This window comes from Erithacus rubecula (genome assembly GCF_903797595.1).
Source record: "Erithacus rubecula genome assembly, chromosome: 2".
NCBI classification, from domain to species: domain Eukaryota; kingdom Metazoa; phylum Chordata; class Aves; order Passeriformes; family Muscicapidae; genus Erithacus; species Erithacus rubecula.
In genome coordinates this window covers 55,906,598-55,930,228 of record NC_136685.1, presented here as the reverse complement: position 1 = coordinate 55,930,228, position 23,631 = coordinate 55,906,598, and the positions used below count along the sequence as shown (strand labels likewise).

The 23,631-nt window shown below is 37.7% G+C and overlaps 1 protein-coding gene across 2 annotated transcripts in view; it reads right to left on the bottom strand.

The window, feature by feature from the left end:
* Positions 1 to 20,381, bottom strand: part of ESR1 (estrogen receptor 1) — a 156,658-nt gene extending 136,277 nt beyond the window's left edge. Inside the window, exon 1 of one of the 2 annotated variants that reach the window (XM_079331385.1) lies at positions 20,327 to 20,381. In XM_079331385.1, the coding sequence (XP_079187511.1) occupies positions 20,327 to 20,351 (25 nt within the window). In that variant the 5' untranslated portion in view covers positions 20,352 to 20,381. Of the gene's footprint in view, positions 1 to 17,784; positions 17,804 to 20,326 lie in introns of those variants that run through there. The other variant, XM_079331386.1, reaches the window with a different exon arrangement.
* Positions 20,382 to 23,631: the final 3,250 nt, after the last annotated feature.

Here is a 23,631-nt window from a genome sequence, read left to right as displayed (position 1 = left end):
TGCTGAAAAAAATAAGGTCTCAAAAGACTAAATTTTACTAATCTAATTTTTATCCCATACACGAGCTCTAAAATAGAAATAATACTGCTCTCTTGTCCTCAGTGATTTTGAAATGGTGTTTTATGTTAAACCACAAAAAGACGTAAAGGAAATTTTGAAAAAATAATTAATCTCCATAATGTTTTAACAGCAATGTTTAAAATAAGAACTTTACCATGTGTTACACAATAACAAAACATGGAATAGATGTTCATCAGTTACGCTTCTTGTATTTTGTGCCAGAAAAAGAAATTTTACAAGAAGTATCATGCAATCATGTCATTAAATTTTATCCTATACACTCCATAAACAATAAAGATGAACTAACAATGAAGCAGCAGTTCTTGTAATTTTGCAGTGTTCATATTTCTGCTTTTCTTTTCAGTATTTATCCGAGGAACATGTTACTGAAAAAGTGACTAAAAGCATTTTGTGATTAGCAGTAAGGAATCAAGTATCTATACATACTGTGACTAAAATACAGTCACACTGCTGAAATAATACATTAATGTCAATTGAGAAAACACATTGTTTCTCAGGCAACATGCTGAACATGTGCCAATAGACATTGTCTAACACACTAAGGAGTGTTGTGATATCTGCCATAAAGTATCAAATTTCATTATAAAAAAACCCCAACTTTTCTTATTAAAACAGCATTCCAAAAATAAATGTCAAGAGGTGAAAAGAAGGCAAGCAAAACTTTCAGAAAAACCACAACAAACACAGCCTTCTTTCTAAAATGTTTTCAGAATTTCTTCTTGACATGAAGTTAAAAAAGCCTATGGCCACCAAGCATTTATTTGAAACTGCTCTGTCTAGTTTCCCACTTCTCTTCCTGAATCAACCCATGAGAAAGAAAATAAATAAATAAATAAATAAATAAATAAAGCCTTCAAACTGCTGACATAGCCAGATGATGAAGGTCAGTTCTCCAGGAAAGGACTGCATTTAAATGTACTGCGTTCAAACACATATGGTAACAAATAACAGTAGACAATAGATTTTATATAAGCTGATGATGACTGGAAGTTGACCCCTCAAAAAAAAAAATTCATTTTGAATATATATGGCAGACTAAAGACAGTTACACTAATACTGATTACCTGCAGGGAAGAAGGACATGCACAAACATCACAGGTCAGAGTCTGGCCACCAGAAACCCCTGTTACACCAAAATGACCAATAAAGTCAGAGACATACAATTTCCATACAGATCACCAGAGAAAAATCTCCCTAATCTTAGGTAACAGCTCCAAGTCACAATACTTTCATAACCATTTTTGCCATCACTACTAAAGTCATCTCTCTAAGCACTCTACTTACAGAAGTACTACAGCTTTTTATGGTGTCCCAAAACTTGAGGAAATGAGCACTAATGCTCAATCTGCTTTAGGAGGTGTTGGCTACCATGCACCACACCTGAAATGTTTCTACACCAATGCAGGCAGCATGAGGAACAAACAAGAGTAGCTGAGGCTTTGGCCCAGTCCCAAAGGTTTGACATCAGTGGTGTAAATGAAACCTGGTGGGATGAGCCCCTGGAAAAACGTTGCGTGCAGGTGCTGTGGTCTATCAGCACTGGTGACATTTTAAACATCACCTCCTGAGGGCACAGGAGCAGCCAATTCCCAAATGTAAGAATTCAAGCAGGTGAGGGCAGAAACCCAGCTTGGCTGGGAACAGGAATCTTCTTTTGAAAATAAGAACAAAAAAAAAAGAAGGTGTATGCCCAGTGGGAGCAAGGTGAAGTGATATGGGAAGAATACAAAGATGGTGCTTGACACTCTAATGAGGAAATTCATGCCACCGAAGTTCACCTGAACAGAACTGTGGGGGACAATAAAAAGAGTGTATTCAAACATAATAAAGGCAAAAGGCAGGGTAAAAATAGCATTGGTCCATTACAGGATGAGCATGGTCAGCTCACAAACAGGGACAAGGCAGAAATGTTAAATACATCCTTCACCTCTTTGGTCAACACCGATGACTGAGACCGCCAAGGGGAGTCAGTGCCCTGAGGATCATTACTGTGAGATTTATCAACTCCCACTCAACTCTGAAAGTGGCTCCAGCTGGTGAAGGGCCTTGAGGAGAAGCCAGCCCAGGTCACTTGGTGTGTTCAGCCTGAGGAGAGACCTCACTGCAGACACAGCTTCCCCATAGGGGAAGAGAAGGGGCAGGCACTGATCTCTGCTCTGTGGTGAGCAGTGACCAGACCCGAGGGAACGGCCTGAAGTTGTGTCAGGGGAGGTTTAGGTTGAGTATCAGAAAAAGGTTCTTCACCCAGAGGGTGTTTGGGCACTGGAACAGGCTCCCCAGGACAGTGACCACAGCACCAGCCTGGCAGAGCTCAGGAGGTGTTTGAACAATGCTCTCAGGCACATGCTTTTTAATGGGAGCAAAAAAGGAGGAATTTTGATATTTCCTTTCCACAGTGCTTCTTTTCTGACTTACAGGGTTTTTAGCCATCTATTTTTCCAGTAGTTGCTTCCTAAACCTCAGCCACTACCTCAGTGGGATCAGAAGTACTGCTGGCAGGTTGCACAGTATTCTGATCCAAGATTAAAATGCACACACACACAGAGCTCTCACAGTTAGTAAGCTTTTTTAGATGTGGTCCCTGATCTAGATTACAGTACAGTTCAACAGCTTTCCTTATTTTCGTGCAACGTCAATATTCACAAACCATGCCCATCATCCTTTTGGCTCATTTTTAAACAAGTATTTGCAACTAATTTTTATTTTTGTTACTTTTTAAATGCCAAGTCAGCTCCAAACTCCTTCACATCTGAAATGATTTTCAAATGCACAAAAAAAGACATACAAGTCTAACAAAGTCCCCTTACAAAGAAAAAAAATTGTGAAAGTCTCTGGATAAATACCTATAGACATGCACAACTGTATACACATAAAGCTAGCAGGCATTATATGCCTGCAGAACAGGTTCATAAGCGGCCTTGAAGACAGCAACTATATATAGATTTAGTCTTGCAATGTTAGCAGTGGGAAATAAAGAAATTATTATTTTAATGACCTCCTTTTCAAATAAGTTGTATTGCATTTCAACAGTCAATAAAATAATATGGCATATTAGAAAAGGAAATTGGAAATCATGGTAAAAGATGCTCAAAACCCAGAGGACCAGGATTTAATTTTTGTAATCTCAAATAACCATTTCTGGGAAAATGGGGTTTTGAAAAAAAAAAAAAAAAACAACAAACTTGGCCCAGGTCTTCCCACCTACAAATCATCTGCTAATTAATTATTAGTTCATCAAAGATTTTAACACACAAATAAAAACAGATATTACAGGCACTATGTGAGCTTACTGATGTCTCTTCTGCACTCAGGCTATGTGGACATTTGTGTATGCATATGTGTTACAAAAAACTGATTAGGCTCACACACTTCCTAGCTGCCTACATATAAGAATGGTTAGAGCAGGAGGAAAGGGATAACAGGTGTTTTATTAACTAACTGATCCTGAGAATACATAGTTAAAATAATTTCACCTTGCCTAATATTTAAAGGTAATAAAATTTCTTTTCAAATAGAAAAGATTTGATTAAGAAAATTAATCTTTCAAAATCTTCCAACTGTGAAAAGATCATCAAACTGCACATATATTTTATTTGCACATATCTTTAAACGTGGGGTTTATCTGCAGTCTTTGCCTTTCTTGTCAACACTAATGACTAAGACCACTAAGGGGTGGTGGCCTCCTCCATTTCATTCCATGCTGAAAGCTCTTTCTCCTAAGAAAAGAAATCAAATATCATAGCATAAGGTCCATCATCTCCCAGAGCCAAACTTCCAGGCCTGAGCCTCATTTTTGCATTGCCTCACTCAGGTAAGATGCATATGCACCCAAGTTATACTAGAAATCAGTGCAGGCACACATACACACCCCACTAGAATAACTCTTTAAGAAACAGCACACTCAGAATTCAGAACTGCAACAAAATTAAAAAAAAAAAACAAGCAGGCTTCATATTGAATACTAAGCCTACATAGATTATAATGCATATAGCTATAGCACCCCCTGGCCTTCAGAATTAAGGGAGTTGATGCAAAAATTGAGACTGTAATTCTTAGAATTCCTCAGCAGTATAATGAGAACACAATGAATTTTCACAGGAACTCTGGAAAGTGATTCCTCTGAATATTGCAGTCCATAATATGCAATTATACAAAATATAAATGCAAATATTTTCTTCATCCAATCCAGACCCAGGGATCCTATTACACACAGCTGACTGTCCCACTCCTAATTCCAGGTAAGGTTGCAATACCAGCATTGGAAAAAACAAATTAGAAATTTCTAGATCCATCTGATATCCACTATTAAATAGCAGATAATAAATTCAGGATAATAATAGGAACAGTAAAACTAAAATCCTAAAATCCTTTGCAAGTAAATTCTGTTTCTGATTCAATCACAGGGACAGTAAAGAAGCCATTGTGCTTCTTTTCATTAGTAGAAGATGTTGCTAAGGGTACCCAGACAAACCAATAGGCAAGAGAGGAGAAGGCAAAAAAAAACCCAAGCAAAAACATCTGGAAATAAAAAAAATTCACAAGGTGTGTACAGTTTGCCTTAATCTGAAAAGACTGATGCAGAAGTTGTTTTGCAAAGAACTAGAAATCTTTTTAAAAGTAGACAGACTTTTAAAGCTAACAATAAACTTAAGACATCATGTAAAAATTTCAAGGATGTGTCTGTTTACAGAACAGAAGTGCCTAGTAATGCTCTTAAAACAAGACTTCATATTACTATAACAATACCAGAATGAAATGTCAATAAATATGTCAATATTCATTAATAAATTTAATATCACAGCCATCTGACACTACCCCATCTACCTAAGAAATCACAATGAGAAAGGTTCCTGGTAATCCCACAATTATCAGCAGAGCCAGAATTAGAGTGAGCAGATTATGGGTCAAGAGCAGTAGAGAGCAAGAGCTATGCAAAGTTTTTTCACCTGTGCATGTGAAAATAATCTAGGAAAATTCATTTTCTAGTCCTGTACTTCAGTCAGACAATTTGTTCTTCTTCCTAAACAGTGCTCCTTTTCATAAACTATATCCTAACACAACGACTGGTGTGACTGAGTGGATTTTCTAACAGGAAATCTCTTCCTTGAAAGTTGCCTAGAGAATTACATCTTTTCCAATTGTCAATTATCCCCTTCTTAAATATTTGCATCTTTTTTGCAAGCTTCTGACCTTAATATGTTCTCACCTGCTATCTCAAGGACATTCCTATTATGAAACTATTATTCATACATAGAAATTAATAAACCATCACCATTATTAAGAGTAATTTTCTTCGGTTTAGACTAAGCCAGATGTTCTCCTGGAGCTCTCCTGTAACTTAAGGGTTGGTTTAATTCTTGTTATTTCCAATTTTTTCAGTTGTGGCAGGCTCACTTAGAAGTAAGAAATTTATAAAGAAAACGTGTCACTTTTGACAGATTTTCTAAATACTTCAGGTCTTTATATCCAACAACATTCAGCCTCCAGCTATCTTTACAAGAAACAAGCTATTATGGAATTTTTAAAAAGTCATTCAGGTAAAAGATGACACCCTCTTCTCTACCCATGTGAGAATAATCTCAAAAACTTATGTGTGCATGAGTGTCTTTATTGTTTTCCTAACTCACATGCAGAAAAAAATTCTATTGAAAGGTGGCAGGGAAACCTTTTAATAACCTTAAAATATCGACACTAAATGCCAATTTGAGAAACAACATAATTTTGAGTATAGCAATACTTTTCAGAACAAAACCAAAATAGAGATTAAGGTCTGAAAGGAAAGATGTTGAGAGGAGAGCAAGGAAGAAAGAGCCTGTCCTGGTCCTAACCAGGGCAGGGTTGATTTCTGCAGTAGCCAGAGGTGACATGGCTAAGACACTGAGGCATTCTATGTGACCACTCATCATTTTCCAGGGTTAGGGGAAGGACTCCCTTCTGGAATTAACATAGCACAGCAGAAGGAGCAGTTAGGTACTGTCTGCTGTCAAGGGGTTCATGTGAATCCTTCATTTCCTGTACCCTCTGTTGTTAGTATTGTTGCTGTTACTGTTTGCTGTCTTATTGTTTCCAGTAAATTGTTCCTGTCTCAGCCTGTGATCTTTTGACCTTTTGTGTCCCCAATTCCCATCTCCAGCCAGCCACAGGGAACAGTGAGGGGGAAGAGAACAAGCAGCACATGGTTTGGAGAGTCTTAGTGTGAGCACTAAACTGGGGAGTACCAACCCCAAACCATGACAGAGACAAGTAACATCTCTCCAAAATTAACTTCTTGATATATGATATGTGCCAATGGCTAATCATCATTACAGACAAGAATATTTAAATGTGTGTGTGTCTGTATGTATGCACACACACATACATATATGCATGTGTATAGGTATATATGTGTGGGGGTGTATATATATATATATATATATATATGTACACACACACACATTAATATGTTCGTGAAAGAATGAAGCCTAAGTTTTTCATGGTATTTTTTCAGACTCAAAGGAATCAACAGTTTCCCTAAAGGAAAAAAAAAAAAAAAAAAGATACTTCAAAGGTAATTACAAAAACTGCAGCTTTGTGATTCACCTCTTCCTCACAGATTTTGTGGCAGTCTGACTTACTTTGAAGTGAGAATAAGCTGCAGAAATTGAAAGCTGTCAAATTTATCTGAATTATGCTTTTGACTTTTGTACTCTCCGAAAACACTTTTGGAACCAAAACCATTATTGAACTCATGAAATTAATCAAACTTTTCTAAACTATTCAACACAGAGAAAAATAATCAGAGACTTCTGGAACATCTGAAGATGTCACTGCTCTGGTTATGCTTCTCCTCCCTTCTCAAGACAACATGGGCAAACACTCCTGCCACTCATAAGAGTTGTGGATGTGATAGAGCTGGTAGCTGCAGGATCTGAGGAGACCTCCCAACAGTGTCTGCCTTCAGCAGACCCTGTCAGCAAGAGGGATGGGGCTATCCATGAGAGAATCAGGGAGCAGCACACATTCAGGGAGCTACCACACAGGACAGACAGTGCAGTCTCGGTCAGGACTGTCACCACCTGAGATGGTGCATGGAACATGAGGGATAGTGAAGAAGATAATGCCTAAAAAAGAAGAGAGAGAGAGCAAAAAGTAAAACAAATAACAACAATGAGAAGGAAATAAGCAAGAGGAAAAGATGTGACTGTCAGCCAGTAGTAAATCTGCCAGTAAAGGGACTAAGAATTTCCTTCTGAATCAGGCATCATGTGTTAACTACCAACTGCCTGGTAACCAGGTGACTTTTTCTTGAAGGGAAATAGTGTGAAAACACACAACTAGCAATGTCCCAGCCTGTGGAGCCTTTGGATTACATTTTGCAGCAGCACAGCTGAATGTGCCTTCCAGCCTGAGCCAAACCATGGCACATATCACCACATCATCCTTACAGCAGTGCTGGGAGCAGGTCAGCTCAGCCAGTGGTGAATTCTTCCTTCATTTCCCCTGCTTCCAGGACAAAGACGGCTCCAAAGACAAGCAACATTGCTTCAAGTATTCTTCATAAATATTTCCATGTTAACATTCTGCAGGCTTGCCAACAAACCAAGAAATCCTTCACCAAGATGGAGGGTGTCATCTTTAGGATGAATATTATCTTATAAATCCACAGATCAAACACAAAAAGTCACACATACAGGGGCGGTTTCTTTACCTCATAGGCTGACACATCTGGGTCAACTAAGACAAGAAAGTTGTTCCTTCAAAGACATACCATCAACAGAATGGAAACTCAACTTGCCTGTTCTGGTTGCCAAGCAATAATGAAGAAAATTGCTGAAACCATCTCTCATGTACACCCAGAACAGGCTAATATGCTTCAGAGTTAGAAGGCAACGTAGAGATAAGTTATTTTGCTATTTCAATTTAACAGTCATTTCAGTATGAACAGAAGAGCTCTATTATGAGGAAGGAGGGAAGGGGAAGGGGAAGGGGAAGGGGAAGGGGAAGGGGAAGGGGAAGGGGAAGGGGAAGGGGAAGGGGAAGGGGAAGGGGAAGGGGAAGGGGAAGGGGAAGGGGAAGGGGAAGGGGAAGGGGAAGGGGAAGGGGAAGGGGAAGGGGAAGGGGAAGGGGAAGGGGAAGTTCTCATCAAGTAGGAAGTAATGCCAGTGTTCTCATTTACCAGACAGGGTAAGGTTCACAGTTTCAAGTTCACAAATGTCAATGATTTTGCAAGTATCTATGAATACAGACAATGCAGAACAGTGGAAGTATTTTGTATTAGTGCTTCATTTCATTTGTAGAATTTCTTCATGTCACCACTGACTGCTTTTTCTATGACAGCAGTATCAGCACTTCCCTGAAGGCAAAGGGAGCAGGCTGAAAAATGTGACCAGTCACCACAGTCAAAGTTTACTTAATTCCAATGCTGTAATCCAGAAGTTATATGAGAAATAAAAACAAGGTGGGGGGAAAAGGTGTTACTGACTGACTACATTCCTGATGATTCCAGTGGTACATATATATTCAATAGAACAGATACTTTCTCAAGGTAGGCTGTTTTGATACTGGTATGACACTAAATGAACACAGAGTCAAGAATAGTAACCTTGATAATGTAAATCATTCTTTACAACTACTAACTGTGAGTAAAGATGTAAAAGACTGAAAAAGGAGGACTGGGGGAAAAAAAGAGAAGCCAAGAAAGAAAATTGCATGAGAGTTGTGGGATGTGTAGACAAGGCAAGGAAACAACATATAAAGAAGAATGAATGATATGGAAGCGAAACGAGATAAAAGTGATCATAAAAAAGGAAGGCAGCAGAAACCAAGGCATAGATCCAGAAAAGCTCTTATGTTCTTAATGTTAAGTATGTTATTAAATATTTGAAGCACACCAGAAATAAAATTAGTGATGTATGTTGAAAGATAGGAATTTATAATCAAGGAAAGAAAAGTAACAAATCAAATAAAAATAATAGCCAAAGAAAGAATAAAGGAATTCAACAGAAGACTAGAGCAAAAAAAGTATAGTGTGAGCCATCCTTGTCACATGGAATTTTCTTTTGAATTTTCCATGTTAAAGAATCTTTGGATACCCTAAAAATCTTACACAGTAATTTCTCAAATCAAAAATTGCTGGATCCAGCTTGGGGGAAATTACATATTGTTTGACAAAAGAAGAAGAGATAACAATTTAACAAAAAAAGTTTACAATCACAGGGATGCAATTGATAACAACTAAACTGCAAGAAGTTGCAATTTCATCAAGACCTTATCATATATATACATATCTATCTCTTTACATAGACACACGAACATACACAAAACTTCTCTCATTTTAAAGGAATAGTTTCACAGGCATGAAAGTGACAAGGATTAAAATCAATTGAAAGCAAACATTTGCCCAGAGATAATAACTGGTATTTGAAAAATTTTTGAACATACTTTTCTGGCTCTTGGGAAAAGCAATAATTCACAAAAATATCAGAGTTCATAAAAATAAAAAAGGAAAACTAAAACTTGGTTCACCTTTGGTTTAAAAGATGAACAAGTGAAAAATTATAAATTTAGTAATAGTTTTGGGATAATAAAATTTTAGATAGCCAAACAATAATGGCAAGATTAAACATATCCAGAGAATATATTCATAGAGTGAAAACATATATAAAGGCATCATTTTAGGAATTCTAAAAAAAATTATAATTAATCTAAATAATAATTAATGACTAAAACAAAGGGACACAAAAATAAGGCAGCAGTTCAGGCAAGGAAGGCTGTTTTCCAAAATATTTAGGAAACAACAAAAGAAATCCTTATACTGACATCAGACAAATCTTAAAATGAAACTGGTATTCTCAATAATAGTAATGCCAAAAAAGCAGCATTCAGTAAGTCTCTTCTGGTTCAGAAAATCAAGTTTTTAATTTAGAACTATATACTAGTAAAATAACATCCAAAAATAGCGTTATGTAAGTCCATTCTGTGTAAGTATAATGTGATTCTTGTTAAATTCACTGAATAAATCTTAATTTAACATTCTTGGCTGATAAAAACAACAGCATTGTGTAATATATTTTGCCTACTGTAAGGCATGCAATACAACATTCCAACAATTGTAAAAGTATGAAACAAAACAAATTACCACATAATAAAATGAAAGAAAGCTATTTACTATACTTTAAAAATGCAACAGTGAATGGAGAAGAATCAACAACCAAGCACTCTCAATTGCAATTCACATATTTTACTCAGGGTCATGAATGCAAGAATAATAGCATTACTAACCAGATGTGGAAAAAAATACAGTACTTGGAATAATAAATACAAAAATACTGCCTTTAATCAAGAGATACAGCATGGAATGTTTTATAACCATCTTACAGGAAAGCAACATAATTTCCATTACAACTACCTATAAAAGCATGTATGGGGAGGAGGAAGGCATGTGAAACAAGTCATTTGCTAGACATACTACTATGTCCTGAGGAGATGCGACTCTCAAAGATTTTCAGCAGTAGCAGAGAGCCAAACAGGAGCTGTCAATGTTACCCTGTGCCCACAGAGTTTGATAATCTTGGTGTAATACAGCTCATTAGGGAAAAACAGAATAGCAAATAAATCCTATTTGCCTCTGCTTATCACTGACACACCTCCTACTGGGGATACACACATAAAGACTAGAAATGAACAGCACTTTTTAACTGCACAGATAATTATCCATCAGAAACCTATGCCATGCTGGTATCAGGCTGATATCAAGTATGAAGCAGAGCTGCTTTCCTCAACCAGCTATATTTCAAAAACATTTGGAGAGCTCCTATAAGTTGTGCTACTAAAAGTCAGCAAGGACAGTCAAAGCAGGTGTTTTCAGTCACACAAGTTCTGAAAATGGGACTGCTCATTCTCTGGGAATTATCTGCAAGGCAGACTCTGCAGCAGAGATGTTTCCCAAGGTCTGTATCACAAAGCCTCACAGCAACCAGGGGCCAAGAGCAGGGACAAGAGGAGAACAGCACAATGGACTGCAAGAAACAGTGATGTGAGAAACCTAAGCAGCACTGCCACTCAGGACTTCCTACCTCTGCTGAGGCTTTTCCAGCACCACCTTCTTCTTCCTTCATCTAAGTGCAAGAAAGTGGTGGCTTTATTTTAACTGTGTTCAGAACACATTTATTTTAAATGTGTTCTTCAAATGTGCAGAATCCCCATCCAAACATATCAAATTCAGTCGCTCAGTCACCACAAGATACTGTCAGATTGGAGGGTACCAGAAAATAAAATATCTAAGCTAGTCCAGGAACTTGCCAGCAATTGATAAAGTCACTGAGGCATATTTAGCTGGCATATTTCAGAATACAACATACCAAAAAGAAATAGCACAGGAGATGCATGATACAACATAACTTAAGACATGTAGAATGAATAGCAGGAAACAAAATGTAGCTGTCAGAAAACATCCTTACCAGCAGAAGATACTCAGCTGTATGTCACTATTTTGAGCAGAGGGGAGGGGGGGAAGAAGAAACACTCACTGATGGTACTCTTAACAAGCTAAAAAATTCAAACATATCTGCCCTGAGCAGAATATGGAAGGGAACACCCAGTACAGTTTTATTATTCCAGATTGCTCTAACTATGCTGTAGCTGGTGACTGGTGATACAAAATATTTATTTGCCAGAGATGAGACAACTATGTCAGCAGAAAGAAAATTGTCCCATACGATCAAGTAAATATCAAAATTGTACCCGATTGCAAAATAAAACCTTTAGCTACTATTAAATTCTTCAGAGAGCAGATAAACACATAACCCACAGATGAGCAAATACAAATTTGACAGGGCCTCATAATTTGAAATTTCCTACCAAACAGCCAGTTTTTAACAGCAGTCATAAAGCCCTTAAATTAAGCATTTATACAGGAGAAAACAAAGCCAACAAATCCCCTAAAATACTGCTTGATTGGAAAAAAGAGGAAATAAAGAATTTGCAATTAAGGAACTTGCAATGGACAAACAGAAAGGCAAAATATTTGTAAGTAGTATACAGAATATATTGAGTGATGCAGAGCAAATATAAAGAAAACCAAAACAGCTAACTACCAATGTAAGACATTATTTGAAGCAGCCCTTCAAAAAAAAACCTCTGAAGTTGTTCTCTTAATGAGGACAATAAAAACCCAAATAAAACTCTGGCAGACTGAACGTAAAAATCCAATAAGCCAAGCCAAAAAAGGCTTGACAAATAACTTGCAAGGGTTTGGGGTTTTAGGGTTTTTTTTAAGTTAGAGTAGTTAAGAGTGAGGGCCAACTGCAATGAGTTGGAAAAGGATTTCACAATATAAAATATGGGATGAATTGGCAGCTAGAATCCAACAAAGATCTGAGGAGAGTATACTCAATCATGAGAGTGTACTAAACAAACGATGACTAAAAATTCAACTCACTTAGACTAAAAAACACCAAAGATCAGAGGAAAGCTGATTATTCCCTATAAATACATTAGGCATAAGCATCAATACCTATAAGGTATTTAGGAAAAAGAAAGCTAGCTGCAAATAAATTTACTATGGAAATTAGAAGCCTGTCATCTGACAGAACAGTGAAGCTCCAGATCAGCCTGTCCATGAGAGGAAAAACAGCCTAACTGGGCTTTAAGATAAATGTGGATAAGCACTGTGAACAAATTACATGATCTGGTTGCTATGACAGCTCAGTACTGGGTTAGCCATCCAACTTAGGCTGGATTCAACAAATGGCACTAAAGCAAAAACTTACCTGCATAAATCAGATGCACTATGATTTTTGTCTATGCAGAAGCAAGTCATAGTGCCTTACCTATGCAGAAATAAGTTTCTGCTTAAATGCAGAATGCTTCTGTTCCTCTTTAGAACAGGAGAGGTGAATTGCTTTGTGTGCAAGAAGCCTTGGAGTCAAACACACTAGACTTCAAATGAGAGATTGAATTTTAAAGAGCGTTTTTAAGAGAAATAATGTTCCATTTATATCTAAAATATCTGGTTTTGCCTTTGATTATGTTTTGATAAGAACAGAGGTAGCTTTAAAACATGAAGGTCCAGCCTTTCAAAAGAAGTGATTTGTCTTGTCAGAGCAGATGCAGGGCTGAGACAAATTAGTGACAGGTTAGTTAGCCAGAATAGGGAAGGAAATTGGTTAATAAAAATAATCTGTGTCTATGCTACTGGTTTTGATCACAGCAGTAGTGAGGTTTTAAAGTGATTTCCTTCATTGGCTTGGATTACAAAGCAGTTGGGAGGATGTGAAAAAGAAAAAATTCCATTTGGGGTAAACTAAACAGAAAATTCTGCTCCAGAAATGTACCAAACACAGACTGACTCTTTGCAGAGACACAAGACTGGTTCTTTGGGCAGTCTCAAGGCATATGTCTGGCACTGAAAGCCAACCAGGACAGCAGGCCCTCACTGTCACATCACAACTTTGCCACACATCCACATGGATGAGCACCAGTGTCTGGAAACCCACCAGGAAAGCCATGCCAGGAGAGCAGCACACAACAGACATGGTCCTACCCTAGTCCAGATATCCAAGTGGGAGGGCCTAAACTGGCCAAGTATCTACTAGAACTGTTTGTTTTACAGTGGGAACAGGTTGGGTTGAAAGGTTGGCAAAACTAGAGCAGCTGATATCGGTTTGAGTCAAAAAGCATACATTTCCCAAGAACAAAATTTTACCTTGAACATAATGAGTTGTACAATGTTTTGTCTAGTTTTCAATCCTTTAAGTTACCAAATATCAAATTTGCTGAACAGTTTGTCTTACTTGCCTCAGTTTAATCCCTGAGGGAAAAAAGATTAGTTGATGGTGCCTAGTTCTTATTTTAAAAAGAAAAAAATATCATAATCGACTTGACATCTAGTTCATGAAGTTTCTTGAGTCTCTCTTGACTCAGCTTTCCCTCTTATTTTTAAAGGTATTTCTACAAGTGTATCCTTTATGTTGCTAGCTTTCAAGAGAAAATAAATAAAGGAAGAAAACAAATCAATATTTAAGAACTTTTTTTTGTCAAAAGTCCATAAGGAATTATGAAAGTCATCTTCTGCTACTTATGTCAACCTCCCTTTTTCTCTAAATTTGCTTTCCCATCGTTTGCAATGGACACTTCGCATACAAACTGTGCCAGGGAGCAAAGGCAAACACTTTATTAATAAAAAGACCTCCCATCAAAAACCGAGGTGTTAAGGAAATAATTATGACCTTCCATGATGCATGTAATGACAAAATTTCACTCAGGTGGTGCCTTTGAAGCCCTCCTGCTTTACAGTCCGTGCATGCATAAGCAAGAGAGAGCTGCTGTGTGTCTAGGAGTGCAGCACCAGGCACTGGAGTGTTTTGTCTCACACATGACACTGCCAAGAGAGGAAAGATGTGATCAGAGGAGAGGATCCTGCAGAGGTGGGATGGAGCTGGGCTGAGCCAGCTTCCTGCTCACCTTGACACCGGAGCTCGGTCCTCTCAACTCACTTCCTGCAGGAGGGCTCAGAGGGCTGAAAACTCTATTTTAAGCCGAGAAGTGTGCACCAGTTTAATAATAAACAGAAGGGGATCAGGTCCCCACACTCTCCTTTTCTTCTCTCTTTCACTTTTTCCTTTTCCCAGCTCTAGACTATCCTTGTGGCAGAACAACACAGGATCTAAGGACTGCTGATACTCTTTGTTCTCTTCTTTTTCTGTCTTTATCTCTCTCCTCCCTGTTATATTTTACTCAGTATTGAAGTTTGCTGTGGGAATGGGAAGCCTATGGAAGGGTGTCATGGTTTTTTAGCCAACACCCCTGAGCAGTGCTGTTGTGACTTGCCAACCAGCAGCTTTGGTTATGTGTTGAGGCTTGTCAGCCAGCACCTCTGAGAAGCTTTTTGTGGGAGTTGAGAAACTTAGTGAGGTGTACTGTATAAAATATAAGGGTTTCCTAGCCATCATTTTGAGAAAGTGTACTGTTGGAATTTAAGAGTTTGTTGGCCAGCACGTTTTGAGTGTTAGCAGTGGGCTGCTTGCTGGAGTTAAGGTGACTTCAGTAAAGCCTGACACAGGGCCCAGAGTCTGTTCAGCCTCACAAGAGGTTACAGCAAGCATCGTGCCCCACCAGTGGCCATGGCACTGGTATCCCAGCAAATACAGAACACCATTGGAAAGGTCTCCTGTTTGGTGCAAAGCTGCTGTTAGCTGGATATAGCAACACACACAACAGCCCAAGAAACGATTCCACATAAAATACGCCCAGTTTAAATTGCAAAGAGTTCAGGCTGACAAGGGAGAACAATCAGACTAGCTGGAACAAAAAATATTATGAAATGCACACGGCTTTCTAATGAGCGCATGAAATTCAGGGTTCAGGGTTGCTTTTCCACCCAAATGTGCCCAAGCAGGGTATCAATGGCTACAGAAAGTGCCTTTCAGACAAAGCCAGAGGAAGACAATACAAGCAGCAATTGAATGATTTCTTGGGATGGTGGGAGCACAACCTGCAACAACAGTTGCAGATGGACTTGCCTCAGCAGTCTGAGATTAAAGGCATTTTGGAATGAATAAGCAAGCTGCCAATTTACAGCCATATAGCAATGGCAACAAATGCCATTCAAGTCCATTACCTCAAAAATTGGAGAAGCCAATAAAATGAGCAATAAAATTCTGTATAATACTGTATAATTGCAAAACAAAATCTCAATTACTTTAATTGTGAAGACTCAACCAGTTTATCTCCACTTGAAGGACATAGAAGGCAAAACTATAGGCAGTTACACTGAAGTTACTCAATAAGTTTCAAAGAACAAAATATAAAGAAGACTTTAGTTTTCTGTTGTTTTGGATTTCAAATCAAGTGATTTGACAAAATTGCCAAAATTCCTATCTGACCAATTCTGGCTGTATGGTGTTTATGTTTAGCTGCCGCAGATGATATAAATATTGAATTGACAGTTATGAGAATCCCCAAGGCATCTTGGCAGATCTAAGCCATAATCACTGTGCTATTGAAAACCATAAAAATCATCAATGAAAGCTATTTAGAACTGAACAGATACAAAATTAGTATCTCTATATGGAACTGCAATTAGACTCTTTAAAAAACAAAATAAACATAAACACATAATTCCAGCCCTGTTTCATTAAAGATTATTCTCCTTTTAGTATTAATTTTTTCAATATAATCAAACACAAGTTAAATGGTATTTTTAGTACTTGAAGGATTTTGTAATAAAACTATTTTTTTATTTGAGCATTAATAAAAATTTAGAAAAATCCCACCGAAAATATTTTTTCAAAATCAAATACTTTTTCCACTTTAAAAAACTAACCATGTTTTACCATTTAGATTTTAGAACATACTTGAGCAAAAAGATTCTGTTCTTTGTCTGCAGCAAGCAATTGTAACAACAAAAGTTATTTAAAAAGTAAAAGCAAATATTAACAACCCAAATTGTAGGTTAGGGAAGTTATAAATATAATAACTTTTAGCATGGAATATAGAAAAGGGCTTTTCACAGACCAAAGAAATATGAAGATATACAAAAGCTAGCCACAAAAAATATACTTTGGAGATCTAGCAAATTTTTCAATATCAAGTAATTATTTAAAAAATATTTTCTTCTTGATTTGTCTTCTTTCTTAGACTAGTTTGCAAGCATCAAATTAGTGCTGCCAGACTGAGCTACTTCTGGCTCCTTGGAATGTGAGGTGTTTTTCCCTAAAATTCATAAAAAGGAGTATTTCATCCTTGCTCACATCCATGTGCAAGAAAGGACTGCACAAATTTATTTCCCATTTATCTATAGCATTATTCTCCATAAAGGAAGAAATACAAAAGTGAATAATATATTAAGAAAATAAATTGTCATATTTTTAAAATGCGTCTTCTTCAGGAAAAAAAAAAAAAAAACTACTGTCTAAATTTGAATTACACAATTTAGTCAGAAATGGAAACAGACATCTGAGTCACTGAGTGCAATCCTTGCTACCAAACCTTCACCTCCTGTAGCCAGCTCCCCGAGCCTGTCGTAAACAGTGACATGTCCTAGCCTACCCCTCTGATAGGAGGCTGAACCCATCTACTTTTCCATCTCCAGTCTGAATTTATTCACAGTCACCTGTTTGGATTTATGTTGGCAATTGCTTTCAGGACAAGTGTTCCAAATCTCATCAAGATAAATATTCCTTAAGCAATATCATCACCTACAGCATTAAGGCAGAGAGAGATTCAAAATAATCATTCCAAAACACAAGTCAAGCTTGTTTTGGCAAGTTTTTGCCATTTTTATTTAAAATCATATCCATATGTTAATGTGAAAGGTATTACTTGAACTGTCTGCACCTTTCATGTTCACTTTATGTCGCATTTTCTATATATTAAAAAAATTAACATTTTCTTTTCTCTTTTTTCTGCTTTCACACTTCCATTTCCTACCCAGTGATCTCATGTTCCCTTGTACCCACCACTCATCTAGAGACCTCTCAGGTCTCTAGAATACAACTCTGCATACAGTGCATGGGACTGCAGCTTAATGTTTTTTTCATCAGCCTTCAAGGGCTCCTGTGAGATCTGCCTCTTCCCCCCCTCCTTCCACAAACCCTGGCACAGCCTGTGCAATCTACATCCCATCCTCAGCTTCTGGAGATTCCACAGTGAGATTCAAGCAGAGTAGCAAGATAGTGCATGAACTCAGTCTGTGTCAGCTCTGTCCCCTTCCTTTCTACTTACCCTTTTCCCACAGCATGCCCATTAATTTTACTCTCTTCTGATTCTCTTTTCATCAGTGTCTCCTGAGGAGACAGCAGACAAAAGTCGTGGGATTAGAGATGCTGCCTGAAGTGCCTTGGAGTAGCTGCTCACAGTGTGCCGTCCCTTGCTGGGCAGTGACATTTCAGGCAGGGTGTGTTGGGCAATGCCAGCAAGACAAACATGGCCATCACACCAAATGAATGATTAATGACTCAACTGAGGCAGCACAACAACAAGGTCCAAGCTATGAGTGACAGTCGAAGATTAAAGAGAGACTTGTGATCGCTCCCCGGAGTAGCAGCGCTGTCTACAGCTCCAAGAGGCAGAGGGGAATTCTGAGACTAATGGGATCACTGTGGCTCAGAAGGAACTCAGAGTCCCTGTCATGCAGCACAACCCCCTGCTCAAGCAGGGTCACCCACAGAAGCTTATTTGGGGTCAGGGCAGGGTTCACTTGGGGATATCTCCAGGGTTGGAGACTCCACAATCTCTCTGGGAAGCACGTGCAACTATCTGACTATCCTTGTAGCCAAGCTTTTTACTGTCCACCAACCCCTCTCCGTTTTGTTTTTTTGGTTTTTTTTTGGTTTTTTTTTTTTTTTGGTATGTTCTTATGTTCCTTTTCAGAAACAAAGAAAACCGATGAGCACAAATTAAGTAAATAAATCAGTTGGGGAGAAAAAGAAAAAGAAGAAAAAGAAAATAAGTGATAACACAGACCTTCTAATTTAACCCTTCTTTTACCTATTGTAATTTCTCTGGTTACCAAAAGATTGGCACAATTCTTAGGCTTGTCTTCACAAGCCTGAGCATTATGTTGTAGGAAGAAACAGGAAATCCAGCTCTGAGCTGCAATCTCAAAATTCCCATTATTTGCACATTGGTACCATTCAAACTCACTAAGTGAAGGCAAATAGGCAATGCTGGGTTAAAACTCAGTTTATAATCTAATAGACAAGTTATAAACAATCTTCAGTCCTGCACATGCTTCATTTTATCATCAAAACCAGCAACACAAACCTTTAAATAAAAGTTCTGTAAGAGTGGCTCCTAAATTTCATCTAGTTCGCACGAGTGTGGCTTTTTCTAATTGCTTTCAGTTTCTGAGTCAGATATTTACACAGAAATGCTGTTGCTCTTCTGACACCACAACAATTCAACTAACACAGAATTTGGGACATTTTATTTCATGCCTATGATGATGAGAACTGAACTGAAAACCTAACATGCTCTTTTAACTTCAATGTAACCACTGTGTGAAATTTCTCTGTTCAGAATTAATTTGGGGAAAGGAGAAAGAGAAGAAAGTCTTCCAACAGTCCTTCACTTATTACCTGGTTGTTAGGGTATAGATCAGAAACACAAAGAATATAAAGCAATGTTCATTAACGGCCCCTGGACCTTCAAGTGATGTGAAAGGAGGTTCAGGCTACAGGCCATGAAGAGAAATAGAAACATTCTAGCTTATTTCATTACACCTTTTTCCAAACATTCATTCTCCAACTTTTGCATGATATCAAGGCATATCACTTAGGGACCAAAGTTTGAAATAAGCTTAGCAATACTTAAACACTGACTCCAAAACTTAAAAGTAAACTACAAAGAGAGCACATGTAATTTGGAAGAAAGAAAAATAAAAGAAAATAAATAAAACATAAATAAAACATATATGGGGAGAATAAGTAAAGTATAAGTAAACTATGGTGGAGAATGGTTTTTGGAAAATCATGTTTATCATGGTTTTTTTAGAAAAAAAAATGCAGTTAGAGAAAAACATTACTCAGAAATTACCAAGTAAATTTTACCAAGTTTACAGTCTGTGTTACAAAATAGAAAGATCAGATTCTTACTTTGTACCAGGAAGCACCTAGATGATAAATCTCACTAAATGCATGATTTCAGTATCACATGCTATAAGCATTACTCAGCATCAGTTGAGATCAAAACACAGTATTTCACTTCATTCATACCAGAAAAACCATACTCTGCCTTGGGTGTGACCGCCCTCTAATTCAAGTAAATCTTTTCCCCATTCTGTCTCAGCCAATTGGTAAAGGCACCAGCTGGAGATTCCAGATTATTTTATTTACGATTGTCTTTCTACCTACATGAAGGATTCTGACTGAGGGATTGGAGGACGGGACAGGGGGGTCACACCGTTCTTTCGACTGCAGCACAGGATTTATGGCACTGTCGACAGCACACACTAAACAAAGTACTGCTACACCTGAAATATTCACCTTAAAACATACTTTAGGCAACTTTTTGCAATGCCTTTGGCTTGTTTTCTGTTGCTTTTTTAGGCTTCTCAGAGACACTGCAGGACACAGGAAAAAAGGAACATAGTAAGAAAAGTAACATTTGAAAGAGTAAAAACTAAATCCAAACCAAAACACCCAACTTCTGAGCATTTCAATAGGTATAACTGGGAGTGCCCAGCAAAGCTCCAGGGTAAAAGCAGCGTTAAGAATGGAGTGTGAGGGACAGAAACTGCAAAAACCAAGAGTTTTTTCTGACTTACATTGCTCCCAGCAGGCTGTTGCCATTCCCTGTGCGGGGCTCTCACTGGCCAGGGGAATCACATGACACTGGGAACCAAAATAGAAAAGTCTCGGGGGCAAGGAAGCTGAACCAGAAACACATTTTCAAGAAAAGACGTATCGTGGGCATGATAACACACCCTTAGGAGCACAAGGTGGTAAATTTAGACAGGAACCTCGGCTGTGCTGAAAAATGGGCAATGCCTTGAACTTTGCAACCCGGCAGCACGATACAAGGGAAATGTTCATAAATCTCAGCGTGTGTCTGTACAAAACTAAACCTGCTAACTGCTGTAGTAAATCACCAGACCTTAAAAGAAAATAAGATCTGTCAAATTTTAAAATGCATCTTTTGACGTTTAAAAATAGCCTCCCACCGTCGGAACCATATTCATCTTAAGGTTTCTAGTACTTTGTAGAGAGGAAGCAATTGTTTTTAAAGGATATGCTATTAAGATAATTGGGCAAGCTGTAAACACATTTCAAAGATTGTTTTCAATTCTTTCACTAGTGAAAAATACTTGTTTGTAAAGCATCACTGTAAATCTATAAATCACATAATTTAACCATAAAGATATAAGCAAAAATGCAAAGAATCCGAGTCAAAAGCTGAACAGATGAGTTAGTGACCAAATGCAAGTTCCATTCAACAATAAAACATCCTCTGATTTTAAGGCTGCTGTTTATTTATCCTTGTCAGCAGATTAACTCTTCCAGTTTTTCAAATCTTGTAAAAAATAAATTCCAGCAAAATACTGTTCTTGGGATTACAGGAAATGCAAGTTACTATCTGTAACAGCTAACTTTTTCATCACTTTCTAGACATTCAAAATTAGATTGTTACAATTTTTCATTCTATAAAATGTCAAGATTTCCTTGTTTCCAGTGAAAGGACAGTTATTGGAGAAAAAGGCTTTGCTGAAAAATGCAAACAGCAGTAGAGAATCTGTAACCAAGGAAAGGAAATATGCTGTATATCTTAACAGGACAAGGACAGGAAAGAATTTAGTGTTCTAACCTTTAAATGCAATCACCCTCACCTTAGAGTCATAAGGCAAAAATATTAACAATCCCACCCTTTCAATGCAACTGGCTCACAGGACCTTCTGGATAAAGATAGGAGTAGAGAATTCAGTTCAAAATCCCACATAGCAGACTCCCAACTCTGCAAGAAAAAAACTGAAAATAATATGAACATGAGTTAAGAAACCAAATTGTTCTCCTTTCATTAAGAAAAATAAGTAAGTATATAAATAAATGAAGGGAAAACTCCCTCCACACACTAAAGATCTTAATAAAATCTCAGATTAAGTTTCCCAGAAATAAATGTACATCTCTATCAATATATATTTAACATTAGAGAGTATCTTCAATTAAGACAGATAACTTGGTGTTTAAAAAAAAAACAAAAACAAGATCTGCTTTATTCTCCAGGTTAACCCAATACTTAAACAATTTTTCACAAAGGTACAAGTCCACGTAAATATGGTAGTATAAAAAGGCTCCTTGTATCTTCCCTGTAACTATCCCTGTGTGAAAGGAAACTTTAACATTGATTCAAAGTAGTAGCAGTACAGAAGATACACCAGAGCTGCTGCCATTAATTACTTAAATACAAAGAAAACCTTTCTAAAACAACAAATTCTGAAGTATTTGGTGGGGATTTTCTGGAAAAAGAAAAAAAGTACATTTTAAAAAAAAGGAAGTACAATTACTGTATACATGCTTCCAAATATTCTACCAGGTAAATGACTTCTATCACTGTGGTTTGGGGAGAGGCTTTGCATTACTGAAATTTGCCCTTTTGCAAGTTATAAGGCAGAACTGAAATGGATGGAAGCTTGCTTGCCATTGATCATGGTGAGAGACAAACCAGGGTACTAAGTACACAGAATACACAAAATAGTAGATTCTGCCATAGCTCTTAAAATTACTACAGAAAATTGGCTTCAGCTACCTCTTGTTTATTGATTTCAGAAACCTGTACGAAAAATCATCCCTTGGATCAATTTGAAATGTAACAGTGGCATGGTTTACCATACATTCAGACAAAGCCTAGCTAAAGTGGTAACATTTTTCTCATGGTGTTTTCACTACACTTCCCAAACAGAGTGCAAATCATCTCAGGAACCCGTCTGTGGTCAAACACATAACTTATTTAATTTGCTTTGTGTTATACTCTCCTCTGTTTCATTTATCAATTGGGATCTATGAAAGCTGAAAAACACACAGGGGCAGGTGGGGGTTATGCTACAGTATTCCACCATAGGTAACTCAGTGGGCTGGAAATGCAAACATATGAGGGGAAAACCTAAAGGCAAAGACAGCTAAATAAATGGCTAGAGGAATGCCAATTTAGGAAAAGAAATGCACCCATGTGGGATAAAAGCACAGCAAGGAGGTTGTACACCACCTAAAAGACAGATTACAAAGCCTTGGATAAAAACAGAAAGAGCATCAGTGTATCCTGGAGCTTAATGCGGAGCAAGGAAGACTTGAAACAGAGTAGAACATCTCTTTACACAGCTGGAATCAGGGCATTGGTGTTATTCTGCCTGCCTGCCTCCCCCAGTTTTCTTAACACTGATATATATAGAATTATAAAATCATTTACATTGGACAAATCTTTACAATCATCAAGTCCAACTTTTAACTGAGCACTGCCAACAAGTTCCCAACTAAACCAAGTCCCTAAGGACTACAGGCATACATTTTTAAGTACCCCCATGGGCACAGGGACTCAGCCACTTCTCTGAGCAGGCTGTCCCAATATTTAGAAACTCTTTTGGTGAAGAAATCTATCCTAATATTCAACCTGAACCTCCCCTGGTACAGCTGGAGGCCATTTCCTCTCATCGTGTTGCTTGTTACATGGGAGAACAGACTGGCTGCCACCTGCTCCAACCTCCTTTCAGGTACTTGTGGTAGGTCCCCCTTCAGTGTCTCTTTCTCCAGATAATGCACCCCCAGCTCCCTCTGCCATGAGTCCTGTGCTCCAGATCCTTCCCCTGTTGACCTGCCCTGCATTATGATTTCCTAAAAAAGTCAGTTCATTGACTGTTAAAGAACACTATTTAAAGTACTGTGCAGAACAGTTTAATCAATTTTAATTATTAGAAACTTGTATCTTTATTTTACCTTCTTGGTAGGTAGCTTAATTCTTGATCCAGAAGAAACCAAGTCAATCTTTTCAAGATGTGGGGTTACTTATGTCTCAGGGTAGGACTAGATTAAACCAATTTTCTGGGATAGTCTTTTTGTATATTAATACAATACTTAACAAGAG